At 47.1% G+C, this 22,724-nt stretch overlaps 3 protein-coding genes and 1 long non-coding RNA gene across 7 annotated transcripts in view; 3 read left to right on the forward strand and 1 right to left on the reverse strand.

Annotated features, from left to right (window-relative positions):
- Positions 1–371: 371 nt before the first annotated feature.
- On the forward strand, positions 372–1,741 carry FBXL12 (F-box and leucine rich repeat protein 12). 2 transcript variants are annotated; one of them, XM_032697867.1, is made up of 4 exons: positions 372–507; positions 586–658; positions 893–1,186; positions 1,256–1,741. In XM_032697867.1, exons 1-4 carry the CDS (start codon positions 416–418, stop codon positions 1,664–1,666), a joined length of 870 nt encoding a protein of 289 aa, XP_032553758.1. In that variant the 5' UTR covers positions 372–415; the 3' UTR covers positions 1,667–1,741. The 2 variants fall into 2 exon arrangements, with proteins under 2 accessions (XP_032553758.1, XP_032553756.1); XM_032697865.1 differs by having other exon boundaries at positions 893–1,741.
- A 6,337-nt stretch (positions 1,742–8,078) lies between these two features.
- Positions 8,079–8,791, forward strand: SFT2D3 (SFT2 domain containing 3). The gene has a single exon (XM_032697868.1). It carries the CDS (start codon positions 8,129–8,131, stop codon positions 8,789–8,791), a length of 663 nt encoding a protein of 220 aa, XP_032553759.1. The 5' UTR covers positions 8,079–8,128.
- A 50-nt stretch (positions 8,792–8,841) lies between these two features.
- On the forward strand, positions 8,842–22,233 carry LOC116791654. The gene is made up of 3 exons (XR_004358811.1): positions 8,842–9,455; positions 11,853–12,087; positions 16,224–22,233. It is a non-coding gene; the product is annotated as an uncharacterized LOC116791654 (long non-coding RNA).
- WDR33 (WD repeat domain 33) overlaps positions 12,112–22,724 on the reverse strand; it is a 68,147-nt gene continuing 57,534 nt past the window's right edge. For 2 of the 3 annotated variants that reach the window (XM_032697858.1, XM_032697859.1), the window contains exons 18-23: positions 20,816–20,918; positions 20,103–20,565; positions 16,418–16,584; positions 16,201–16,293; positions 15,241–15,426; positions 12,112–12,751 (exon numbers count right to left, since the gene is read on the reverse strand). In XM_032697858.1, the coding sequence (XP_032553749.1) occupies positions 12,522–12,751; positions 15,241–15,426; positions 16,201–16,293; positions 16,418–16,584; positions 20,103–20,565; positions 20,816–20,918 (1,242 nt within the window). In that variant the 3' untranslated portion in view covers positions 12,112–12,521. Of the gene's footprint in view, positions 12,752–15,240; positions 15,427–16,200; positions 16,294–16,417; positions 16,585–18,988; positions 20,005–20,102; positions 20,566–20,815; positions 20,919–22,724 lie in introns of those variants that run through there. The other variant, XM_032697860.1, reaches the window with a different exon arrangement.

The raw sequence follows: 22,724 nt of genomic DNA on the forward strand, positions 1-22,724 counted from the left end.
TCACCCGACTCTGGGTTTCTATTTATCACAACAGCAAACAGTGTGCATAGGCTTGAGAACCCACCACTGAGAACAGGCACGGACCTGACCTTCTCTCTGAAATAATAAGGGCGCCTTTGCGAAACTGGTCTTGGATGCCTGCAAAACCCTGCCGCGCTCTGGTAGGTAAGCCAGAGGTCCGAGCGGGAGAAGTGGCCATCTGCCGCTAAGAGCATCTCCCAGGAAGTGGGAGGCCGAGTTCCAGATGTGCTGTTTCCCACACCCCGAGAGGTGCCCCAACCCCAACCCCAACCCCAACCCCGCCGGCCCCGCGCCCTCCCGGTACCCGCCGGAGGGCCCCGCTCTGCCCGAGGCGGCCCCGGGGTGACGCGGCACCGCAACGGCCGCGCCGGGGTTGTTGTTGGTAACGGCCAAGATGGCGGAGGCGGCGCGGCCGCCCCTGCCCGACTCGGTGCTGCTGCAGGTCCTGGCGCTGCTGCCGCTGCGGGACCGGCTGCGAGCGGCCAGGTAGGGCCCCCCCGGCGCCGGCACCGGCCGCCTCCCGCCTCCCCGCCCCGGCGCTGACGGCTGATCGCCTCCCCGCAGGGTCTGCCGGCGGTGGCAACAGCTGGCGCAGGACCGAGCGGTCTGGACACATGTGGATCTGAGCCCTCACCGGGTACGGGCCGCCCGTCCCACCGCTGCGGGCAGGAGCTGAGGGGAACGGGGGGTCACCGCCTGCGGGCAGGAGCTGAGGGGAACAGAGGGATCACCCACCGCGGGCAGGAGCTGAGGGGAACGGGGGGATCACCCACCGCGGGCAGGAGCTGAGGGGAACGGGGGGATCACCCACCGCGGGCAGGGGTGTCCCTCCCCGGCCCACCCCCTGCAGCCAGGCCCTTTCCCCCCGCAGATCACCCGCCGCACCCTGTGGCACCTGGTCCGCCACCGCCTCCCTGACAGCCTGTGCACCCTGCGGATGCGGGGCACGCCCCGCTCCCTCGGCAAGCAGCGGCTCCTCTCCCCGGCACTGCTGGCTGCCCTCCGCAAGCACTGTCCCCAGCTCCATCGCCTGTGCCTGACCGAGACAGACCTCCGCCACGTCCCTTACGAGAGCATCCCCTCTTCTGTCACCACACTGGAGCTGAACCTCTGCGACATTCCCGATGCCTGGTTCTGCGTCTCCCCTTTGGTGCCACCACCACAGGTACAACACCTTGCTATCCACAGCATTCCCACCTTTTCTGACCATCATCTTCTTGACATTTCCTCACAGAACCACCTGAAGACACTGAGCCTTTGTGGCACCTACCGCATCACTGATATGGGGATCCAAGCAGCAGCTCCACACCTGGAGGAGCTGGAACGCCTGATTCTCCGCCACTGCATCATCGGTGATGCTGCCATGGTATTCATTGGGCGCCACATGAAGCAGCTCCGCTACCTGGAAATCAGCAATGCCTACTTCCTGACAAACAGGGGGCTGGTTTCTATTGCAACACTGGAGCACCTGGAGACCCTGTGCCTCAACCTCTATGATTTGGTCTCCCTTGGTACTGTTATTGCTTTGTTGCAAGTGCTGCCTCGCCTGAACCACCTCAAACTAGGCGGAACTTGCTTTGAAGATGAAGTCCTCCATAAAATTCAGGAGAATTTTCCACATTGCGCTATATCTCACACTCCTTGACAACCGGAAATGTTATCCTTCCTTACTACACTTGAAGTGCTCCTTTTTTGGATAAAGCCTGATTTCTTCTACATAGTTTTGAGACAGAATTCTCATTGGCCTTAAAACATTAAGTTTTTCGTGTAAATACGTTAAGCCTGTCACGTAAATAAGTTTGTTACGAAATTTTTGGTAGGGTTTCTCCCTCCTTGTTTTCCATGGATCGGAGGAATAGGAAAGATGGGAAGCACACCGAGCCTTTGGGAACCCCACTGACCAAAAGCTGGCTGGGGGGATAACTAGTTTAAACTCTGTCTTCTCCTCTTTCTCCACTGCTGAGGATCAGGCAGCAGCTTAACGAGGGCAGAATTCAAGGAGCAAAGTGAGGTCCCCTCCTACCACTGAAAAAACAGATCTGTCAGCCAAAAACTCATGACTTCCAGTTCCTTCCTCTTTCCTTCAAATTCAGATCTTCATGTCAGTCCCCAGACAGATTTTGGTGCTGGGGGTTTTCGAACACCTGGTCCTGAGAGCCAGACATTCTGTTTGCCCACGGGCATTGCTGTGGCTGCTCTTACCTCTGGGTTTTGCTGGGAACATCCATGTTTCTTCATCACCTTTTACTGTCTGTGTTCTCTTTCTCTTCCTCCTCCTTTCCCACCCTCCCAATATCCTAACACCAGAGAAGTGACCAAATGTTACTATGTTGTTATTCTTAATTTTATTCTATATTTTAAGAAAATATTGTATTTATTAAAAAAAATTCAAGCTTTAAATTTTAATTTCAACGTTTGTTTTTAGGGTGGCTTGGTTTTTTTCTAACTTAGTTCTGCATCTCTTCTGTCCCTTAGGACAGCCTCCCTTGCAACAGGAGCATTCTGTAGGAAGCAGAGCAGGATGAACTAATGCCTCAGCTAAGCTTTTCTGCCCTGTTTTCACCCCAAACACCCCCTGTCCTCCATTCAGCTGCAGCTCATGCAATAAATGTTGGGTTTCAGATGGACCTGGATGGCAGTGACCCTCCCTGTGGTGACATCCTCATTGCTGTTGCCTGGCCTTTGTGCCCTGGTCTCTTTTTTGTTCCTAAACCCACTCAGAATAGCTTCAGGGCAAATATCCAATGGTAAAACGCCCCAGCTCTGCTGGGGAAAGCATCCCAAGGCTGCTGGCTTAATAACCACCCCTCTGTGTTTATCCCAGACATGAAGATTAACACTGGTGGAATTAGCCTCGTTAAAACCTCCAATGCTCTCTGTCCCAGCACTCTCTGGGCACGGGAAGGGACAGTGCAACAGGAAAAGGGAACACTAAAAACAGTAAAAATCTGTCAGTCAGGCACAGTCAAGGCATAGTCAGATGTGGCAAGAACCTCAATGTTCTCCCAATCTTTGCAGCAAGATCTTTGTGATCCTGATGGCACAATAATGGAATTTAATATTCCACAGTCCCAACTTGCCAATTTTTCATCATCCAGCTGCTAAACAGGGAGCAGCAATTACAAGTTGACATGGTGCAGAGTGGGGTGTTTTAGGTTTGGAAGCGGCAGGGGAGCTGTAAGTATCTGACGACCACAGTCAAATTAGGGGAATAAAAGACTGAAAGGGTCTTGAATCAGCAGTTCTGGTTCTGCTCACCTTCCTCACGCACCTACTGATGCTCTTGGAGGCTTGTTCTCCACATTTATTCCTTTTGATTTCAAAATTCAGGGGGTTTCTGCATGGTTATCTCCATTTCATCTTTTGCTGACCTTTAGCTGGAGCAGGTCTTCCCCCAGCCCCACCTTCCAGCTGTCCATATGCACAGCATGACATCAAAGCCTACCTTTTTTTAAATATACCTGATAAATGACCAACAGAGACAGCTAAACCTTCAGCAAAGCCAAGGCATGAAACAGCTCTTGGCATCCTGAAAGGAGCACAAGTCCACAGCCCCCAATGTGAATAGAAAACTCAGAGAAACCATGAAATTTAGGGTATCAATCACTGCAGGGAGTGACCATTAATCACAAAGCTGCTGCTTTGCCTCATCACACACCATATGTTCGTGTACCACAATTTCATACACATATGTATTTAATAGTCATACTCAGGTGCTTTATTGGACCCAAATCCATTTTATTGTCTCAGACAAGCACATCTGCTCGAGCCTTCAGTGTTCGTTTCCAAACCATTTCCTACCTTCCAGACCTGTTTGTTTTCACACCTGGGAGGAAACGCCCTCAGAAACCTAAGCATTTACCCCTTTTTTAATCCAAACGGAGGGGGAAGCGTCAGAAAAAAAGCGCACAGGGTTGATCGCTGCCTGAGAGATGAGAGAGGTTGACGGGGGAGGAGAAGGGGGGGACGAGGCGAGACCGGCGATTACACATCGGGAATACAGGCGTGAAGCTAACGCGGAGGAGCGAAGAGGCACCGGGGGGGCTGCCGGTAACGAAGAGGGTCAGACGGGGAGGTCCCGAGCCCAGCGGAGGCCCCCGGGCCCTCCCGGTACCTGCGGGCAGGAGCTGAGGGGAACAGAGGGATCACCCACCGCGGGCAGGAGCTGAGGGGAACGGGGGGATCACCCACCGCGGGCAGGGGTGTCCCTCCCCGGCCCACCCCCTGCAGCCAGGCCCTTTCCCCCCGCAGATCACCCGCCGCACCCTGTGGCACCTGGTCCGCCACCGCCTCCCTGACAGCCTGTGCACCCTGCGGATGCGGGGCACGCCCCGCTCCCTCGGCAAGCAGCGGCTCCTCTCCCCGGCACTGCTGGCTGCCCTCCGCAAGCACTGTCCCCAGCTCCATCGCCTGTGCCTGACCGAGACAGACCTCCGCCACGTCCCTTACGAGAGCATCCCCTCTTCTGTCACCACACTGGAGCCGAACCTCTGCGACATTCCCGATGCCTGGTCCTCGACCTCTGTGATTTTATTTCCCTCCCATTATTGCTTTGAAATTTGGATCCGGGCTCCAAAATTGAATACATCTGGGCATTGCTCTGATTAAAAAATGTACCCAGGTCTTGCTGGCCTTTACCTCCCCTTAGTACCCTATTATGTGCACCAGCAGCCCTGGGTAGGTGCTTTCCTTCTCAAGGGAAGGTAATGTCATCACCTTCTGAGAGCCCACCTCTGGAAATTGGAAAATTGGATAGCCCACCTCTGGAAATTGGATAGAATGGAATAGTTCCCAGGATTGGTCTCACACAAAAGGTGCCAGGAGAGAAAGCTGGTGCTTTACCTCCCCAGTGCAGCCTGCACAATGAACACTGTGGTTGGATGCTTTGCTTCCCAAGGGAAAGTAATGTTATCATCTTTCAAGAACTTCAGAAATTGAACTGTTTTGGGAATTGCTCCTATGAAAAAGGTTCCAGGACAGAAAGGTGTTGCTGAATTTACCTCCTGTGGGCACCCTACCATCTGCCCCATGACACTGGCACTAGGTACTAGCCTTGCCAAAATAAATGCACTGCTATAATTTTCAGGTGCCAACTTCCCATATTTGGCTCCAGGCTCAAAAACTGAATATATTCAGGGACTGCTCCCATAAAATGGTACCAGGACAGAAAGCTAATGCTGCCCTTCATCACCTCTGGGCAGCCTCTCATTTGCATCACCAACCCTGGAGCTAGGTGCTTTACTTTCCAAGGAAAGGTAATTTTATACGTACTGAGGAGCCCATATCTGAAATTCAGATACCACCTGCAGAATTGAATACAGGCCAGGACAGAAAGCTGTTACTGAGCTTTACCTCCCCTGAGCACCCCCTCACCTGCAGGGAGTGAGGATGCTACTTTACCCTTGGAAGAAAAGCTGCCACACCCAGTGGTGCGGTGCAGATGAAATGGTGGCCAGGGCAGGCAAAGGCCAGGAACAGCTCTATGTCTTGGTTCCTTTAGTGTGGGATCAATCCCCAGACTTACTCTGTTTTGGTCTAGTATCCTAATTTCAGAGGTGGGTTTCTGAAAACTGTGGCTGTACATTTAATTTGGGAAGTACAACACCTCAGCCCAGTGTTGGTGATGCAGATGATTGACTCTCCAAGGAAGGTAAAGGCCAGCAACAGCTTTCTGTCCTGGCATATTTTTTGTGGGAGCAATCCCCAAAAAAACTCAGTTTTGGAGGTGATATCCACATTTCAGAGGTGGGCTACTGGAAGACAATAACATTGCCTTTCCTGTGGAACAAAAGTACCCAGCCCTAGTGTTTGGCTGCTTGGGGGAGGTGAAGGCCAGCAACAGCTTTCTGTCCTGGCACCTTTTTTTTTTGAGCAATCCCTGGATGTATTCTATTTTGGAGGGTGCATCCGTGTTTCAGAGGTCAGTTCCTGATGTTGTATGACACAGTCTTTCCTTGGGAAGGACAGCACCTAGCCCCAGTGTTGGTGGTGCAGGTGTTAGGCTTCCAAGGGGATGTAAAGGCCAGAAACACCTTTCTGTCCTGACACCTTTTGCATGGGAGCAGCTCCCAGATGTATTCTACTCTGGAGATGGCATCTGAATTCCGAGGTGGGTTCCTGATGTTGTATGACAGAGCTCTTCCTTGATAAGGCCAGCAGCTGGCCCCAGTGTTCCTGGTGCAGATGACATGGTGCCCAGTGAAGGTAAAGGCCAGCCTGGCACAGCTCCTTCCTGACCTTCTTCCCTCACAGCTGCCCTGGTTTACCGCATTCCCAACACCAGGAGCAGCCCCAAGCTTCCCTGGACGGTGCTGCACGGCAGCCTGGCTTTGGGAGCGTTCATCCTGATCATGCTGGGCTGGTGGCCGTGTTCCACTTCCACAATTCCCATGGGACGCCCAACATGTACTCGCTGCACAGCCGGCTGGGTCTGGGCACCACACTGCTCTTCTCCTGCCGGGTGGGAGCCACCCTGGCCCTCCTAAACCCACCAGCTCCCTGAGTTTTCCATCCTCACTGTCTCTTCCCTCAGTGGGCAGTGGGTTTTGCAGCGTTCCTGCTTCCCTTGGGTTCCCAACGCTCTACGAGCACGTCCATGTCTTCTTCAGCTCCACCATCCTCGTGTTGTCTGTGGCTTCCTGTGTGTTGGGAATAAATGAGAAGCTTTTCTTCAGCCTGTGAGCACCGGGGGGAGGGGGCTCGAGGGAGACCCCTTGCAGGGATGGGGGACCCCTCACAGGGATGGGGAGGCTCGGAAAGATCCCTCACAGGGAGAAGGGAGCTTGGGAAGATCCCTGACAAGGATAGGGGGAGCCCTCAGAGGGATTGGGAATCCCTCACAGGGGCGGGGGGCTTAGGGAGAGCCCCCGCAGGAATAGGGGTGGCTCAGGGGGACCCCTCACAGAGATGGTTTTAAAAACTCGGCAGGGAAAATGTAAGACTGCTCGAGCCACTCCCTTACAACAGTGCAGGGGGAAATCGAAGAAAACAAGCCTGCTTGAGTCACAATTGTACTGAGGTAAAACTTGGAAATAACACACCACCACATAGAAAAAATGGTTTACCCACAAAACCAACAAAAGCAAGATGTTATCTGGCCCCCGCACCCCTAGGGCAAAACAAAAAAGGGCTCCCGTTCAGTGCTGCACGTGTGGCCCAGCAGAACAAAGAAGGGACTGCGGCAAACAGGTTTCCGCGGTTTGACTCCCTCCTCGGCCAGACCAAAGCAACGGGGAACAGGGGCAAAACAAAACCTGGAAGGCTATTCTCACAGGAAAGGGGAAGGTCAGCAAAACTTTTCTGTCCTGACACATTTCGTTTGACAAGACTTTTTCACCTTTGGATCCGCGCTTTGGGTTGTCGTTTTGTGAGTACACACCTCCACCTAGTGGAACATTTGAACGGTGACACTGGTGAACCTCCGCTACATGGCGCTGTGTATTTGAAAAAGACGTAAATGTGTCAAGGTTCTCTCGAAAGCACCAAAAATGAACATCCAAAGCTGAAAACGTCCTCCGCAGCTCTCAAAAAAGAAATGTGCCAGGACAGAAAGAGTTCACTGAGCTGACCTTCTGAAGTGCCTTTCTTTGTCTGGATGTCGTTTTAAAATTTGCCAAGTACCTTGTTCTACCTTAACGTTCCGAAGTCTGTAGTAAAAGTTTATTAAACCTCCCGAGAATTTTGTTCTTTCTTCCGTGCACCGCCCAGACTAAATCAAACTACCCTCACCCCAACCCGCCAGTGGGCTGAGGCCATCACACCCTCACAGCTCTCAAAGGCAAGGCCTCAGGACCCCTAAAAGCCCTCACAACCCCCAAGGTCCTCCAACACGCCCTACGCCTCGCAGCCCTCACAGCCCTCGTAGACAACACAGCCCTCAGGTGCCTCAGAGAACCGCACAGACCCCGCGGCCCCGCAGCCCCCCCCTCCGCCGGGTCCCGCCCAACCCCCCACGGCCCCTCACGCGCGACCCGCCCTCGGCTCCCCCCGCGCACGCGCGCGCCCCCGCGCGCACCTGTTGCCGCCGTTGCCCGGATGCGGCTCCTCCCCGCAAGATGGCGGCGGGGCGGGCGGCGGGCCCGCTGTAGCGCCCGGTGCCGGCCCCGCCATGGCGGACCTGGGCCGGCAGCTGCACGAATACCTCGCGCAGTCCAAGGCTGCCGCCGCCGGCGGCCCCAGCGCGGGCCCCGCGCCGCCGCCCGCTGGCGGCTCGCAAGCGGAGGCGGGGGACAGCGGTGGGCTGCGGGCCTGGCTGGGCGCGCTGAACCCGTTCCCACCGGGCGCTGTCCCCGGCGCCCCGGGCGGCGCTGCGTGGCCGTGGGCGGGCGAGGCGGACCCGTGGCTGCCAGGGCTTTCGCGCTGGCAGCGGCTGGTGGGCAGCGCGCTGTGCGTGCTGCTGGCCGCGCTGTGCTTCGGGCTGGCCGCGCTGTGCGCGCCGCTGCTGCTGCTCCGCGCCCGCAAGTTCGCGCTTCTCTGGTCGCTCGGCTCGCTGTGCGCGCTGGTCGCCGCCGCGCTGCTGCGCGGGCCCGCCCGGCTGCTGCGGGAGCCCGGCCGCGGGGCGCTGCTGTACCTGGCGGCGCTGTTCGGGACTCTGTACGCCGCGCTGGGGCTGCGCAGCACCGCGCTCACCGCGCTGGGCGCCGCCGCACAGCTCGGCACCGCCGCCGCCGCGCTCCTGGCCGCGCTCCCCGGCGGTGCCGCCGGCCTGCGCCGCTTGGCCGGCCTGCTCCGCGCCGCGCTGAGCGGCCGAGGCAAGGCACTGCCCGTGTGAGAGCGGCCGGGCTGAGCCCGGCCCTGCCCGGGTGATCCCGGCCCTGCCGCCGCCCCGGCGGAGGAGCGGCCGCGTCAGGGGCACTGACTCGCCAGCGGACCGAGAGCCTCGAGCTCTCGCCAGCCGACTCCGAGACGGGGAACGCCGCTCTCTCCGCGCCCTGACGCGTTTTCCTCGCCGATTCTCCAGGATCAGCAGCAGCGGCTGGCGGCCCGGAGCGGGCCCGGTGACCCCGAGCTGTGCTTGCCGCGCTCAGGTGTCAGCCTGCCGGCATTTGCCTTACGGCGCAGCCAGCTCCATAGCCATGGCCTGGAGTCGCTCCCCTGCTGGGTAGGAGCTGGCAGCATCCCACTTCCCTACCTCCAGGATGGGACCACGTGGCTGCTGCCGCTGCTTCAGACCGTGAGTGAGAGCGGAGCCGACGCGTTGCAATTATGGACCTGCCCGTTACTGAGGAGCGGCCGTGGAGCGCAGGGCCGACAGATGCTGAAACACGAAGATGATTTAGCAAAATCTGATCACGTCTGGGGGACAACGTTCAAAAATTAACTGTTTTTACCTCATTTTGTACTGACCCCTACACTCTGAACGTGCTGTGGTGAATCTGAAGACTATGGCCACTAAACTGCATTTCTCTCTAAAACCAGCTTTAAAATACCATGCAGTAAGTGAAACAAACTTTCCTGGGGCTGTGGGTCGCAAAGACTGCCCGTAACTGTAAGGGGGGGGTCTTCCTGCATGACAATGAGAGGATGAAAGGTGCTAATATTAATTAGGAGCCTTGGCCTTTGCAGGTGCTGCTGCCTTAGAGCTGCTGTAAGGGACCAAATCCTCAGGCTTTAAAAGGGTAGCTTCATCTCTTAGAACTTTATTTCGTATATATATTTTGCTCTCTGAACTGGGGCAGGAATTGCTTCCTTGTCACAGCATGACCTTCAAAAATAGTTTTGCTAACAACTGGAGCTCCGTTTCAGTTCAGAAACTGAGCCTTACTTAGGAAGGTGCTGAATCCAGTGTGACAGAGCTGGGTGCTCCAGTTTGGACTGTGCACTGGGCTCCTGCAGGGAAATGGGACCACCAGGCCTCACCTGTGCAGACCCCCAGGATCTCATGGAGCGTTTGTGCCTCATGGACAAAATAAAACCAAACACTGCAATACTTACCTGCTACCACCACTTAAGGTTTAACGTATTGACCAAATACCTTTCTGAATTAAATTGTCAAATGTACACAGATTGCTTTAATAAAACAATTTGCGTCCAGTTGTCAATATAGACATTTCACTAATGGTCACTTTTTTCCCCCATAAAAATGTGTATCAGAGCTATCTGAATAGCATTAAATTAGTTCTCTCATTTTTACAACTTCTAAGCTACAGTATATAAAATTGATTTTATTCCTAACAGCAGTATAAAATTAAACAAATCTGAGACAAGGTGGAGCTCTAAACTCACAGGTAAAGCATAAGATTCTATGTGCAACATTGGTAAAAGAATATGACCTGAAGAATATAGAAGTATATTCCTAATAAATAATTTTGTCTATTTCCCAGCAATAGTGAGTCATGGTATCACGGACTGGGAAGCTGCTTCTGTCTCTCCTGCTATGCTGTCACCTAAGATTTTGTAAGAAAGCTAGCTAATTATCAAGTTTTCTTATAACTTTCTGAGCATATTTCATGATCGTGAAATATTTCAAAACTTAATTAAGAAGCTGCCCTTTGATGAAGAATATGAGTTAACACCAAGTATCGTAGTCATTTAAGGAATTAACCACCCATCAGAGGACATAAAAGTTGTCCAGATAAAGCTGCTACCTATAGTTAGGTGCACTCTAACTTGTTTTGGTAGAGGACTGTGGTTTAATTAAAGCCTAAAGCTCATCCTCTATTGGACCTCTTTTTGCCCCTTAAAAATATGTAGGGCTTGCTAACAAAAAAAAAAAAAAATAGGGCAAGCTTTCCTCTTTGCCAGTGATTATCATGAAATCTTCAGGACAGATCCTAACTCCCAGACATATACCCAAAGTTACCAAAGCCCTTCAGACAGAGCTAAAAAGTACTTTTTTTACTCTCAAGGGAGAAACTGTCATATCAGATGCATCTCAGATGTTTCCCAGTTAATCCCCTTAAGACCATTCTGTCTCTCCTGAGCCCCATGACAAGGATTTTATAGGCTAATGATCAATTAGAATTTTCAAATGCCATTTTATACACTATAAATTAAAAACTAAGAAGAAAACCCTACTTGTGACTGCTTGAACCAAGAGAACAACAGCTAAGCATTTGTGCTTCGAGGTCTTTAAGATCATCAAGACTGGAGCCAGTCTTTGGTAAACCTGACTGTATGAGAAGTCAGATGCAATAGCTGCCATGTGTCACTGTGGTATTGCAGTAGCCTCTAGAACTACACTGACTTATATATTTTATTATAACCTGGAATTCAAGGCAGGAGAGAGGGAAGCCTGGTAGCAATTTTTCATTATACATTATATGCTATACTTTTAATGTAGAAGTTTCCTGAGAAGGTCTGTAGTATAGGTACTTACATGATAACATTTTCACTGAGGCTTAAGGTATTAAAGGAACCTTTTGATAACCTGGTGGCTGGAGATGATTAACATGAATGATTTATGGGGAAGACAAACTCATGGTTGGTAAGCAGTTTTATTATGAAATGTGGGAAATGGGAGTAACCCCTACTTCTCGTTTCCCTCCTCTGGTAAAATCAGGTGACAATATCCTAAAGAAAAAGACACTTGTGTTAATATGGAAGTGATGAACTATCGAGGTTTGCACTTCAGCAATTAATGCACCAGACTCTGCTGAACACCCATAGCTTTAAGCAATGTGTCGTGCAGCTGTTGTAAAACATATCAGTCAAGCTGCTAAACTTCATTCTTTCTCAATTTCTATAAACAGATGCTCTTTTGAACACAAACCCTTGACTCACCCAGGTGAAGACAGTATTTGTCATGATGTCTGTCTTGCAATCCAGGTTATAACTCACACTATGCCTTTGACAACTTGTTCTAAATGGTGTTCCACGTTTTTCTCTTCCAGGATGGCAGACTAGCAAGCAGCGGTGATTGCCTGTGGTTTGGAATTTTAACATCAGCACCACTTGTAATCTGTACACAGCTGTGGCTAAAGGGGAAAATGAAGGTTCTCTGTACATGATAAACCAAAAAACTACGAGTCAGCTCTCAGTATTTTAAATGGCTGAGATTTCAGGAGGTAGTTCTGTTGCTCCATCTGAAACACAAGTTTGCCTAAAGACAACCCCCTATAGTAACGGGTGAGTAAAGAATCACACACTGCGTTGATTTTTTGTTAATTTTTGCGCAAATTACATTCTGTATTCATACAAAAACAACGTAACTCTTTGACAAACTGTACATATAGAAACAAGTTTCTGTCTGGAGGTGAACTGAAATCTGTGGAAGTGCTCCATGTCCCCCAACACTTAAAAAAAATTCCAGCTCTTCACAAATAAAGTAGGTAAGAAAGTGAGGAAAATGGGAGTGGAGAGGACAAAACAAAGCCAGCTACAATATTGCAGCTAGAGGCAGCTGACTGATTTAGGAAAAGACCCCTGTTAGGAACTAATGCACATTCAGTTATCCCAGTTAAGAATCCAGGTTCGTGGCATTGCAGATGACTGAGTCCAGAGTAGCAGTCTATTTAAATATTGTCCCACAAGGACTGGGTGTGACCCAGCCAGAGCCTCTTCTATCGTCCTCTTCCACCCCTGGATCCTCCCCTTCGTGACTGGCCAGAGTTTACGTTATTTCCTCTTCCCCAGTTACTTCCGCTCCTTCCTCCTCGAGAGGGGTTGTTGCCTCCCCCGGGGCCTCCACCAAAGGCTTCATCCCTGTGGAATCCATCGTGGTGGTCTCCATCTAACGATCCAGACCTCCCAGATTTTGGTGCTCTTTGTGAAGGTCCTGAATTTCCTCGTCCTACAAAGGAAGCACAGCAGTTTCTGGTTTAAGTCTAAGCTGTGTCCCTTCTCAGACACGCCGTACATGAAGGTGGTTCTGCTGGGGTGTCATCATTCACAGACCATATGTAGCTGAGACCCACAATTTTATGCCTCCTCCCTCTATACAACTGGGCAACAATCAAGTAATTCCTTGGAAATTAGAGGTTATAGTTGCTACAGTCAAAACAGTGACAGCACATCCTCCACACTGCCAGGCACTCCCGGTTCCTGTGCTTCAACACCATCTGTGGTTCTCACTATGTTTTTATTGCAAAATACTTTTTTTTTAATCCTAAACAAAGACACTGCACTGATGACAAGTTGAGACAGTTGAGGTTGATGGTGAAGATAATGAGTAACATTACTGTTTTGTTCTCTTTTTTGCTAGAAATAATGGAAAACCACTTTATTTTACTACTAACTGGGAACAAAACCTACACAAGCTCTTACTGCCAGGAACAGGATTTTCTACTTCTCACAGATCTTTTTGGTTTTGATATGTAAATGAGCATTAAAAAACCCCAACCCAATTCATTAGCCTAAAATAACAAGCAGTATTTCGAAAAAACAAATTTAACAGTAACCTTGTTTTATGGATGCACACTACAGCTAAATCAGGATATTTCTGCTCCACTTTAGCAAAAGGGATTTTTTTGTTGACTCTGGTTGGTTCTGTGTAACACAGAGACTGAACTGTTCCATAGAGTTTATAATTAATTAAGTTTTAATCTTTAGATGACTTTACTAATACAACTAAAGCTGGCACAGCCCATATATGAAAAAGTATTGTTCATGGTTTGTTTATCAGGCTTTCTGCCATCATTCTGAACTTTCTTTAGCACTTTTTGAGTTAATTACCACAATTCTTGTGCCCGGACAACAACTGTTTTAACCTCAATAAAGAATCTGAAAGTTATCAGTAATCATTACTGAAGCTGGAGAAGGAATCCTCACAGATTTGATGGATGCTGGCTACTGGAGAAACACAGCATGCAGTTATGGAAGGAAAACTATTGATATGAGAGGGAATTTACCAGCGGGGTTTGATTCAAAACACCTATGAAAGAATGATAAAACCTGCTGTTAATACAACACTGGGAATAGAGTCCATGCAGAGGAGGAGTGACATGCAGTTAAAACTGAATGAGCTCTAAGACAATGGTAAGAGAAGTGGGATGGAATTCAGTGGCATCAAAGACAAAGCTGTGCAGTAACAACAAAAAATTCAGCTGTAGGTTGGCAGCTCAGCATCTGGAAGCAGCTGAGAAGGACCTTTGTTACTGACAGTGGGTAGTCAATGTGAGGACATTAAAGAAAGCCAACATTAAAATACACAACAGCAGTCCTGAGATCTGTGAGTTCGAGGCTAACAGGATGACTGTGGAACTGGCATGCACAGCAATAGCTCTGAACCAGCTACAAACTCCAAAACCAATCTGTTCTGTGGGTTACAGTAGCATGTGACTGCTTAGTAGTTAGGGGGAACTATGACATGAGAAGCTGTTAGGAAAGAATGGAGAAAACAGAACAAAACTGAGGGAAGTGTAGAAATCCATGGTTATACCACTTCTTAAATAGAGTGCTGCAATTCCTAGTTACCTTGTTTAATTTAGAAAAGGATAATTTAAAACTGAAAATAGTGTATATATATATATACAGAGTAATATGGATAGTAAAAGATACAGAACAACTTCTAGAGAGAACAACTAAACAGATCAGAGCTCTGACTTGGAGAAGAGCTAGTTCAGGCTGGAAATGGTGGAGTTCAGTGCAATCAGAGATGGCATTCAGAAACAACAGGAATCAACTTTCAACTTAATTACAACACAAGACATCAAATGAAATCAGTGAATGGTAGGCACAAATCAGGAGAGAAACATTTTCCTTGCTTTTTTTTTTTTCCAAAGCATAATCTACTGCAATTAAGTGTAAGAGCTCTACCCATGGATCCTGTGAATATCAAAAGTTTATATGGTTCTTAAAGCAATTAGAGAAGCACACAAAAGTTAACTGTCAAAAGCCATTAAATATAAAAATATTTCAGTAAATGACTGAACTGCAGATCTTCATAGGTTTAGAGAACATTTCAGGGACAGATCACTACAGGCTCAGTGTTCTTATGTTTCAGTTAAAGGATGACAGCACAAGCATGAGTAACAAAATACTATTATGAAAATGAGAAAAAAGTGTTCTTAATGAGTTTTCCAGCTGGAGTAACGGGGAGCCAAAAACTAACTGCTTTTGAACAGGGCAATAAGGAAGAGGATTCTGTAATGCTGGAGAGAAGATTTGGATTTGATGTCCCACAAAATCCCCCTGTTCTTATGTTCCTACGCTCTTTAGCTTCCCAGGTCAGATATTTACTAGCTCAGCTTTATCCCCTCTGAACAGAGAAGTTCTAGATAAGCCTAATGTTGAAAAACATGCCACTGTTCCATAAGGATTTCAATAAAAGGGGCTTTTTACCTTTGCCCCTCTCCTCTGGGGGTCCCCCTGGAGCATCCATGTCTCTGTGGTCAGAGGTCCCTGGCCCATCGTGCCAGAGGCGTTTCCGTGGTGGCAGTGAGGCCATGTCCATACCCTGGAGCGAGGAAGAACGTTCTCTGCTGGCTGGAGAGTGTCCTTCGTGAGGAGGGTGATCTGGACGAGGACCTGGGCACAAAAGCACAGGATAATGAGTAATGTTCACTGGGTCCTTAGTCCTCAGTTTTGGAGGCAGTCACATAAATTTACATACTGCCCACGCTCTTTGGCACACAATTTTAAGTTCAAATTACATAAAGCTTCCCCTGTCCCATTTTTTAGTAAGAAAGCTAAAGGTAAAACAAGTGTTTGATGGGAAAGAAAAATGTGGCAGATGTAAAGTGTTCTTTTCAGTATAAAATGTTTTCATCATTTTAGAGGCATTCATTTATTCATGTGTCATTTGTGCTTATTTTTCCCATGACATTCTACACAGTTTTGCCCCATATGAGGTTGCCATTTGTAACAAAAATGCAAATACCAACAAACTGTCAGACATTGTAGCTGAAAACATTATTCTTGCAAACAAAGAAGATGCCAAACAAGTGAAAGATTACTACTGGCATTAATATATATCTTAAAAAAACACACGATGACTGTGATTCAGTCATCCACAAGTGACAGCTGCCCAGGCAGTTCTAAGCTGTACAAGAATTCAACTGAAAATCAAGACTTTGAGGCCACAGTAACTTTTTGTTCAGGAAGAGAGTTGTATTTAGAGTCAGTCAAATTCTGTATAATTCTTTTTTTCCTAAATTTAAAAGATCAAAGAACTATGTTTGGCTTTTCTCATGCTAAAATACTGGTAACAAACACAGAAGGTACAATAAAAAGAAGTGATTTTAAAATACTTTTTTAAGTGGTTATATTGTAGAAGTCTACAAACCTGACCAAATGTTTTACCTGGTTCTCTGTTTCCATCCCAGGATTCTGGTTTCCGCCCTCCTTCAAAGCGTGGAAATTCATCTGGAGTAGGAAGCAAACCCTTCCGGGCTCCTGAGCAGTAAGAGAAACAGGGGACAGGAGTGAGAAAAGACATTGCATTCATGAGAATACTGTTTGCCCAAGAAATGCCTTTCCTTCCTCCTTGCATTTCCACGTGGAAGAGCGTTCCCCTCACCTCTCAGAGCACCGCGACCTCGCCCCCGGACACCATGGTCCCTTCCTCTGGAGTTTTCATCTGGAGAGTCAAAAGCGTCATCTGGCCCAAAATCTTCAGGGCCAGGAAAGCCATCTCTGCCCCTGGGTCCCCGGCCCTCATGTCTTGAGGGTCCTCCTCTTCTGAAGCTACAAGAAAGAACATGATACAAATATGGGATTTAGGTAGAACTGAGTCAGGTTCAGTTTTATAATCAACTCATTTCTGAACTGTTTCACCTAATGCTACAGCACATACAGTTACTAGAACAGGATATGTCGGTGGAAAAGTGCTCATCTGCTGCCTTGGAGCACTTTCATAGCCATTTTTGTAGTTTTCCCCTCATATTTCCTTCTGTTGATTGTGTTGGCTTTTCATAGAAGGAAAATTTTGTTAAACATACTGCATTCATTTAATGAAAAGGCAGGAAAAATAATTAATGAGTGATGATAGATGTAAGGTGAGGTAAGGCAAGGAAAAGTAATTTCCCTTAACTGTGGTGGTCTTACATTCCCATTCCCTTTTTCTCTTTCCATTTTGGTGATAAAACAAACGGAAAACACACAAGCAATGAGAATCACGGCTATAACAAAATATCCCAGCATCTCATTCCTATTGATTCTATAATTCTTTTGCCAAAATATTCTCTTTTTCATTCCATTCTTCAAAGTTTACAACTTTAGCAAGTGCATCTAGACTGCCCTTGGCTCTGTAGGGACAGTGATGGTGGAACAGCACACAGCAGTGTTCTGCAACCTGAAGAGCAGTTTATCCAGCTGCAATAATCAAGAACTTTGTGTTGCAAAATGTAGTTGTGGCATTGAAGTTTGATAATTGCCGTCTACTTCTATGGCATCTTCAGGAATTTGGTATGACTGGATTCTCCACCTCATCTTAACTGAGTACAGTTCCTCCAGCACCACACTGGGGGGGCCTGGACAGCTCTCCAGAGAGGAGAATGGCTCTTACTGACCTGTCAGTGCCATGTCAGGTCAGCCTGCAGATGGCTGCATGAATAATTAATAATAGTTTTGTTTCTGACATGACCAGTTGAAACACCTGGAGTGCTTGTAAAGCACATCCACGTTCTGTGACAACTGCACTTGGAAGGTGCACGCCAGCCTCAGACACAGCCCAGGGTCTCTGCAGGCACAGGGCGAGTGTTTAGGTGGTGCTGAGTCCTCGCCGTGCCACCCCCCCCTCAGTGACAGCACACAGTGTGGAGCATTCCTTGCCCAGTCACAGATGCCCCCCACCTCCCTGCTGTTCCCAGTTCCACACTGGCCAAACTGGAACCACCACAATATTCCAATGCTGTTGGCTGTGTGCAGCATCCCCTTCCCCAGCTCATTAACGACACAGTGCATCCTATTACAAGCAAAACTTTAGATACTTTTATTTAGAATTTTAACAACATTAACCTTTTAATTACAAATTTAAATATTTTAACAGTAGTCATAACACAATACAATATTTTTAAACTTTTACATTGTTTTTAATAAAAAACAATAGGTCTGTCTCCACCTCCCAGAAAACAAGCACAATACAGAGAGGAGGCTGCTGTGCCTGTACAGGTACAACAGTGAATGGAGGAGTGCTGTGTATGGACCATGAACCATTTACATTAACCTGGATGGTTTAGGAAAACAAACTCAACAGTTTCAGGTACAAATGGTTCAGATAATCACAGAGCAATATTGTTTAGCCTTGAAACAGCACAGTCCTCTAGATGTTTCTTAGAGGGCCTCCCACTTTAATACTGACATGGTGATTCTGCTTAGCTTGAAAATTACCAAGATTTGCAACACAAGGCCCTAGGGCTGCAGGAACAGAGCCTTTCCTATTGCCTTCAGGCAACTTACGGACACAGTTGAGTTTTGAAATCTACCATACCTATGCCTGACACAGCCACAGCTCCTAGAACTGTGTTATGGATCCTTATTCACCTTTTCATATCAGTCACGCGGAAAGCCCTGCCTTGCATCGGGCTCAGTTCCCGTTTGACTGCTCTCATATCTTCTTCCTCGAGGCCTAGGACCTTACTGTACACAACTACACACTGTGCAGATTAGCAGGCAGGAAGAGGCAGGTCTCTGCAGTAGAAGCATCATGTTGATATGCACAGGTAGAGTAAGAACAGGACAGGGATGAAAAGGACGGGAAATTAGAGAGAAACATACATACACACATTTGCCTCTCATGCTTGATCAAACCGGTTACAATCTCAATTCTAAACCAAGTCAGCTAAAGGAGTGGTTGGGATTAAGTCCACCACAGCATCTGCAGTAAATGGCACCTTGTTCACCTTCATTCCAAGAAATTCATCGAGTTTACAAGCACAATGAGCCCTTTAGAGCTCTGTGCCAAATCACTGCAAACTCTGGACAAACACTTGTATTCTGATAAGCAGATTACTCTTAGTTAAAAAGTCAGGTTCTTGTTTCCCTTCCTGAAACTTCTGAAAAATCAGGACCATAATAAAATACTTTCCAGTCCCTAAGCGTTTTCAATGTAAGATCTGAAAATCTCTACTGAGCTTCTAAAAGTGTTGTCTGCTATGTCTTTTTAAGTTCTCTGATGCAGACCATTCAGCTTGGATTCTCTCTGGCTTTACTTTTTAAAAATGGCTTTAATTGTTACCTTCTTTTAGTTACTGTTCATTTCTTTTCATACTCTTCACACAAAAGGAAGATACATCTTTACAGAGCTAGGTAGAAAATAGCTAAAAGAAGAGCTGTATAGATGCAAAGTAAAAGGAATGTAAGAAAATTATTTAAAAGGCAACTAAAACACACAAAATTCACATTATGTGGAGACCACAGCATATTTGTACAAGCACATGTTCTTATACATAGAGAGTTGGTGGTCAGTGAGAGGCTTAGACCTTGGAGGCCAAATTTCATTCAGTTAAACCAGCATAAATCTGGAGCAATTTTGCTGACAGTTAACCTTGAAGTCATTGTAATTCCTCCATATTTAAACTGGTAACTAGAAGCAAATTCATCCCTTTGTGATTTATTTGGAGATTGTGAGCAATGACATGAACATTGCTCTAAATCAGATTATTTTTGAGTTCTTCGCTTGGCATTAAGAAATAAGTCAGAAAGAGAAATAAAATTTCTACAAGCAAACACATAAGAAAATAGTCTCGACAGTCCAACAGATGCTGTAGCTCTGTCCCTTCTATCCAACAGTAGGATCACTGTTCCTGCTCCTTACAAGGACATTGCATCTCATCCTACAGTCTCTACATCTCATCCTACAGTCTCATGCTGTAGTTTGTGACTGGAGACAGTCTCAAAATCCACGTCTAATGTTCAAAAGTTTGTCACTTTAACCTTCATGTCTCCTCTCAATTTTCATCAAAACGGTCTCAAATCTTCATCCTGTGTCACTGGATCTTCTCTACAAACTTTCTCCCTTCTCTTTACTTACTGTTTACAGACACGGAAGCTGCTGTGTACAATGACCATTTGTCAAGTTTTCTTCTATTACTGAATGACTTTTATGGACTCTATACTCAGGTATATTAGAGTTTTCATTTCCTTATTGGTTTCCAGTTTATAAATCTGAAACAGATAGACTCCTTAATGAAAAGGAAACCAGGAAAAAAGAGTTCCCTCCATTTACCCTTTAACCCAAGAAAGAGAAGTAGATTTATTCTTACCTCTCATCTCGTCTTCCTCGGAAGCGTGCATCCTCAGGATCCCGTGGGTATCTATCATCTGAAGGTCTCCGTCCTTCCCAAGCACCAGGAGGTCCCCGGTTTGAACTGCCTCCCTCGAATTCCCTGTGATCGGGAGGAAAGGGAGGCCCAGGTCCACCTCGTCTCCATTTCTCATCTTGCAATGGTGGGCCTCCTCTCCCCTCGAATTCCCGCAGGCGATGGCCAAATCTCTTATCCGGATGGAAATCTTCACGGAAGTCATCTGGGCGATCAAAGTCATCATGGAAATCGGGGTGAGGTCCTCGTCTGTCTGGCAAGCCCCTGCTGTCTCTGCCATCCCCCCACTCCTGCCCACCTCGGAACAAGCCCCTCTCGGGCCCGTGCTCGGGGCCGCCGCTGTTCTGGTCGTGCCGTCTGTCGGACAGCGGGCCCAGGTGATGGTTGGGGGGACCACGGGTGTCACCTGCAGGAAAAAAAATCACAGCAGCTTTCTGTAATGTTTTCTAAAATCCTCAAGGGTGCTCTAGTTCATACAGTTCTACAAAGCACACGACACATTTCACACTAACCAATACTTTTGGGAAAACGTTTCCTCTGTATTCCAGCCCACACCTATGAAAGCTCTCAGCCATTTCTCTCTGGAAGCACTGCACTGGGACAGCCCCTCTTGTAGGAGACTGACTCGCAGGAGAACAGACAATACATTTAATTACCTTTATTAAGACCAGGTCCTTGGTTGTGAGGGCCAAGACGACCTTGTCCTCCCTGCTGCCCCAGGCCTGGGATCAGCGGAGGAGGACCAGGGTTCTGTCCGTCCTGTGAACAAGTAAGAAGAAAAGCCACGTGTGGGTAGTTTAAACATTTTGTAAGAGTGCAAACCAATTTTCTTTCCATAAAAACTGCATCTGCACAGGTTGTACAACAGAAACAGCCTCATTTTTCAGACATTCATATCAGTAATGCTTTCAGTCACTGAGAAATGTGTAATTTTATAGGAAACAGCATTTCAAGGATTAATGTTTTACTTGTAACAACCAAAGATGATAAAGCTCATATTCTGGCTCAGTATGAATATTCTATAATAATATATTGAATATTTTATTCCTCTAGATGAGGAAACAGTGTATATTTGTTTGAAAAATATCAGGCACTGATTTATATGCAGGTTAAGAGCTGCATAGACCAAAGATTTCCTTTGATAATGAACAAAAAAGAGAAACTATATGTACAAAAATAAATATCAAGAATGTTGGGATAGGGGGACAACAACAGAGCTGTAAGAGAACCTTTCCTGTAAAACTCTAAGCTGTTAACAGGGAAATACACGAGTTTCGTTTTTAACATGCTGGCAAAGTTTGTTTTCTTTACTTTAAGGATTAAAAAAAAGTGCTAACCTTTGGCTAAATACCAAATTGTTAAGGGGGTTTTCAGCACTGACAGGGCTAAAGGCAGGAGCCACAGTCACCTCCTTCCTCAAACAGAAGCAGTAGAGTGGGCAGAGGTCTGTGTATGTTATGTGATCCCAAAGAAAAAAATAAAGTATGGAGGTGTCTTTTGTTACTTTCTTTCTTTTTTGTGTGTGAATTTTAAAGGATAAAAAAATGCTCTTGCAATTTCGCTGCTGTCACAGACCCATGAAAGGTACCAAGTTTACACTGGACCCTCTGTGGTGACACCGGATGGGAAACTGTGTTTGGACTATGGTCTGATTCTGCCTTAAAACAGCAAAGGCATGGAAAAAAGCCATCATTTGGGGTTTGTATTTGACTGGCACTGAAAAGGGGCATGCACAGTATTTACACTGTAATTATGAGATCCAGAAGTAAAAATGTGAACAAGACAGAGTTAAAACCTGCAGGATTGCTATAAAAAACCTTCTTATGCTGACATGACCAAAAATCAAATTCTCCCCAGAAACCTCTAAGATGTAATATTTTTAATAGTAACAGAACCCCCTAAACATGTGACATTTTTTAAGTAGACATGTCTGGTATGCAAGATTTAGACCTGGCCTTCATACTGACTTGTAAAAACCCCTCCAGACTTCAGGTAGTCTGGAAATACTTAAAGACCTGTATTCCATCACATCATTGTATCATAATTAGACTGCTTAACTTCTCCATGAATCAAATAATTTCCATGCTCTGCATTTATTCTGGAGAAACACTACCTTTTTTTTCAGTTTGCAGAGAAGCAGTAAGTTCATTCTTTGCATTTTTGCCATCATATCTTGAAATATGGTTTTAAATTAAACATTTATATTCAACTGCAACTCAGGTGATAAATGCAAGAAAGTACACAAATATATACTACAAACATCATATCTGCATTGATTAATTTTGTTAGGATGTTGAAAAAATAAGCAAAATAAATGGGCAAAATAAAAAAACCTCAGACAAACCAAAAATACCTTCCTAGTTACTGAATGTTGACTTGAGTCCAGAACAAATCAACCCCCTGACTAGCTAAGATCCCTCTTCTGTTCCTAACCAAAACCTTGCCAGAGTTCTAGGATTTCTCATATATTTAGCATATGCTTACTTAAAATAAACATTGTGGAACTTCTTCCATTTATGCCACTAGTGTTTAAGCAAAGCAGCATTTTCTAGCACTCACTAAATG

Source organism: Chiroxiphia lanceolata, chromosome 10 (assembly GCF_009829145.1).
Source record: "Chiroxiphia lanceolata isolate bChiLan1 chromosome 10, bChiLan1.pri, whole genome shotgun sequence".
In the NCBI taxonomy this organism is placed as follows: Eukaryota; Metazoa; Chordata; class Aves; order Passeriformes; family Pipridae; genus Chiroxiphia; species Chiroxiphia lanceolata.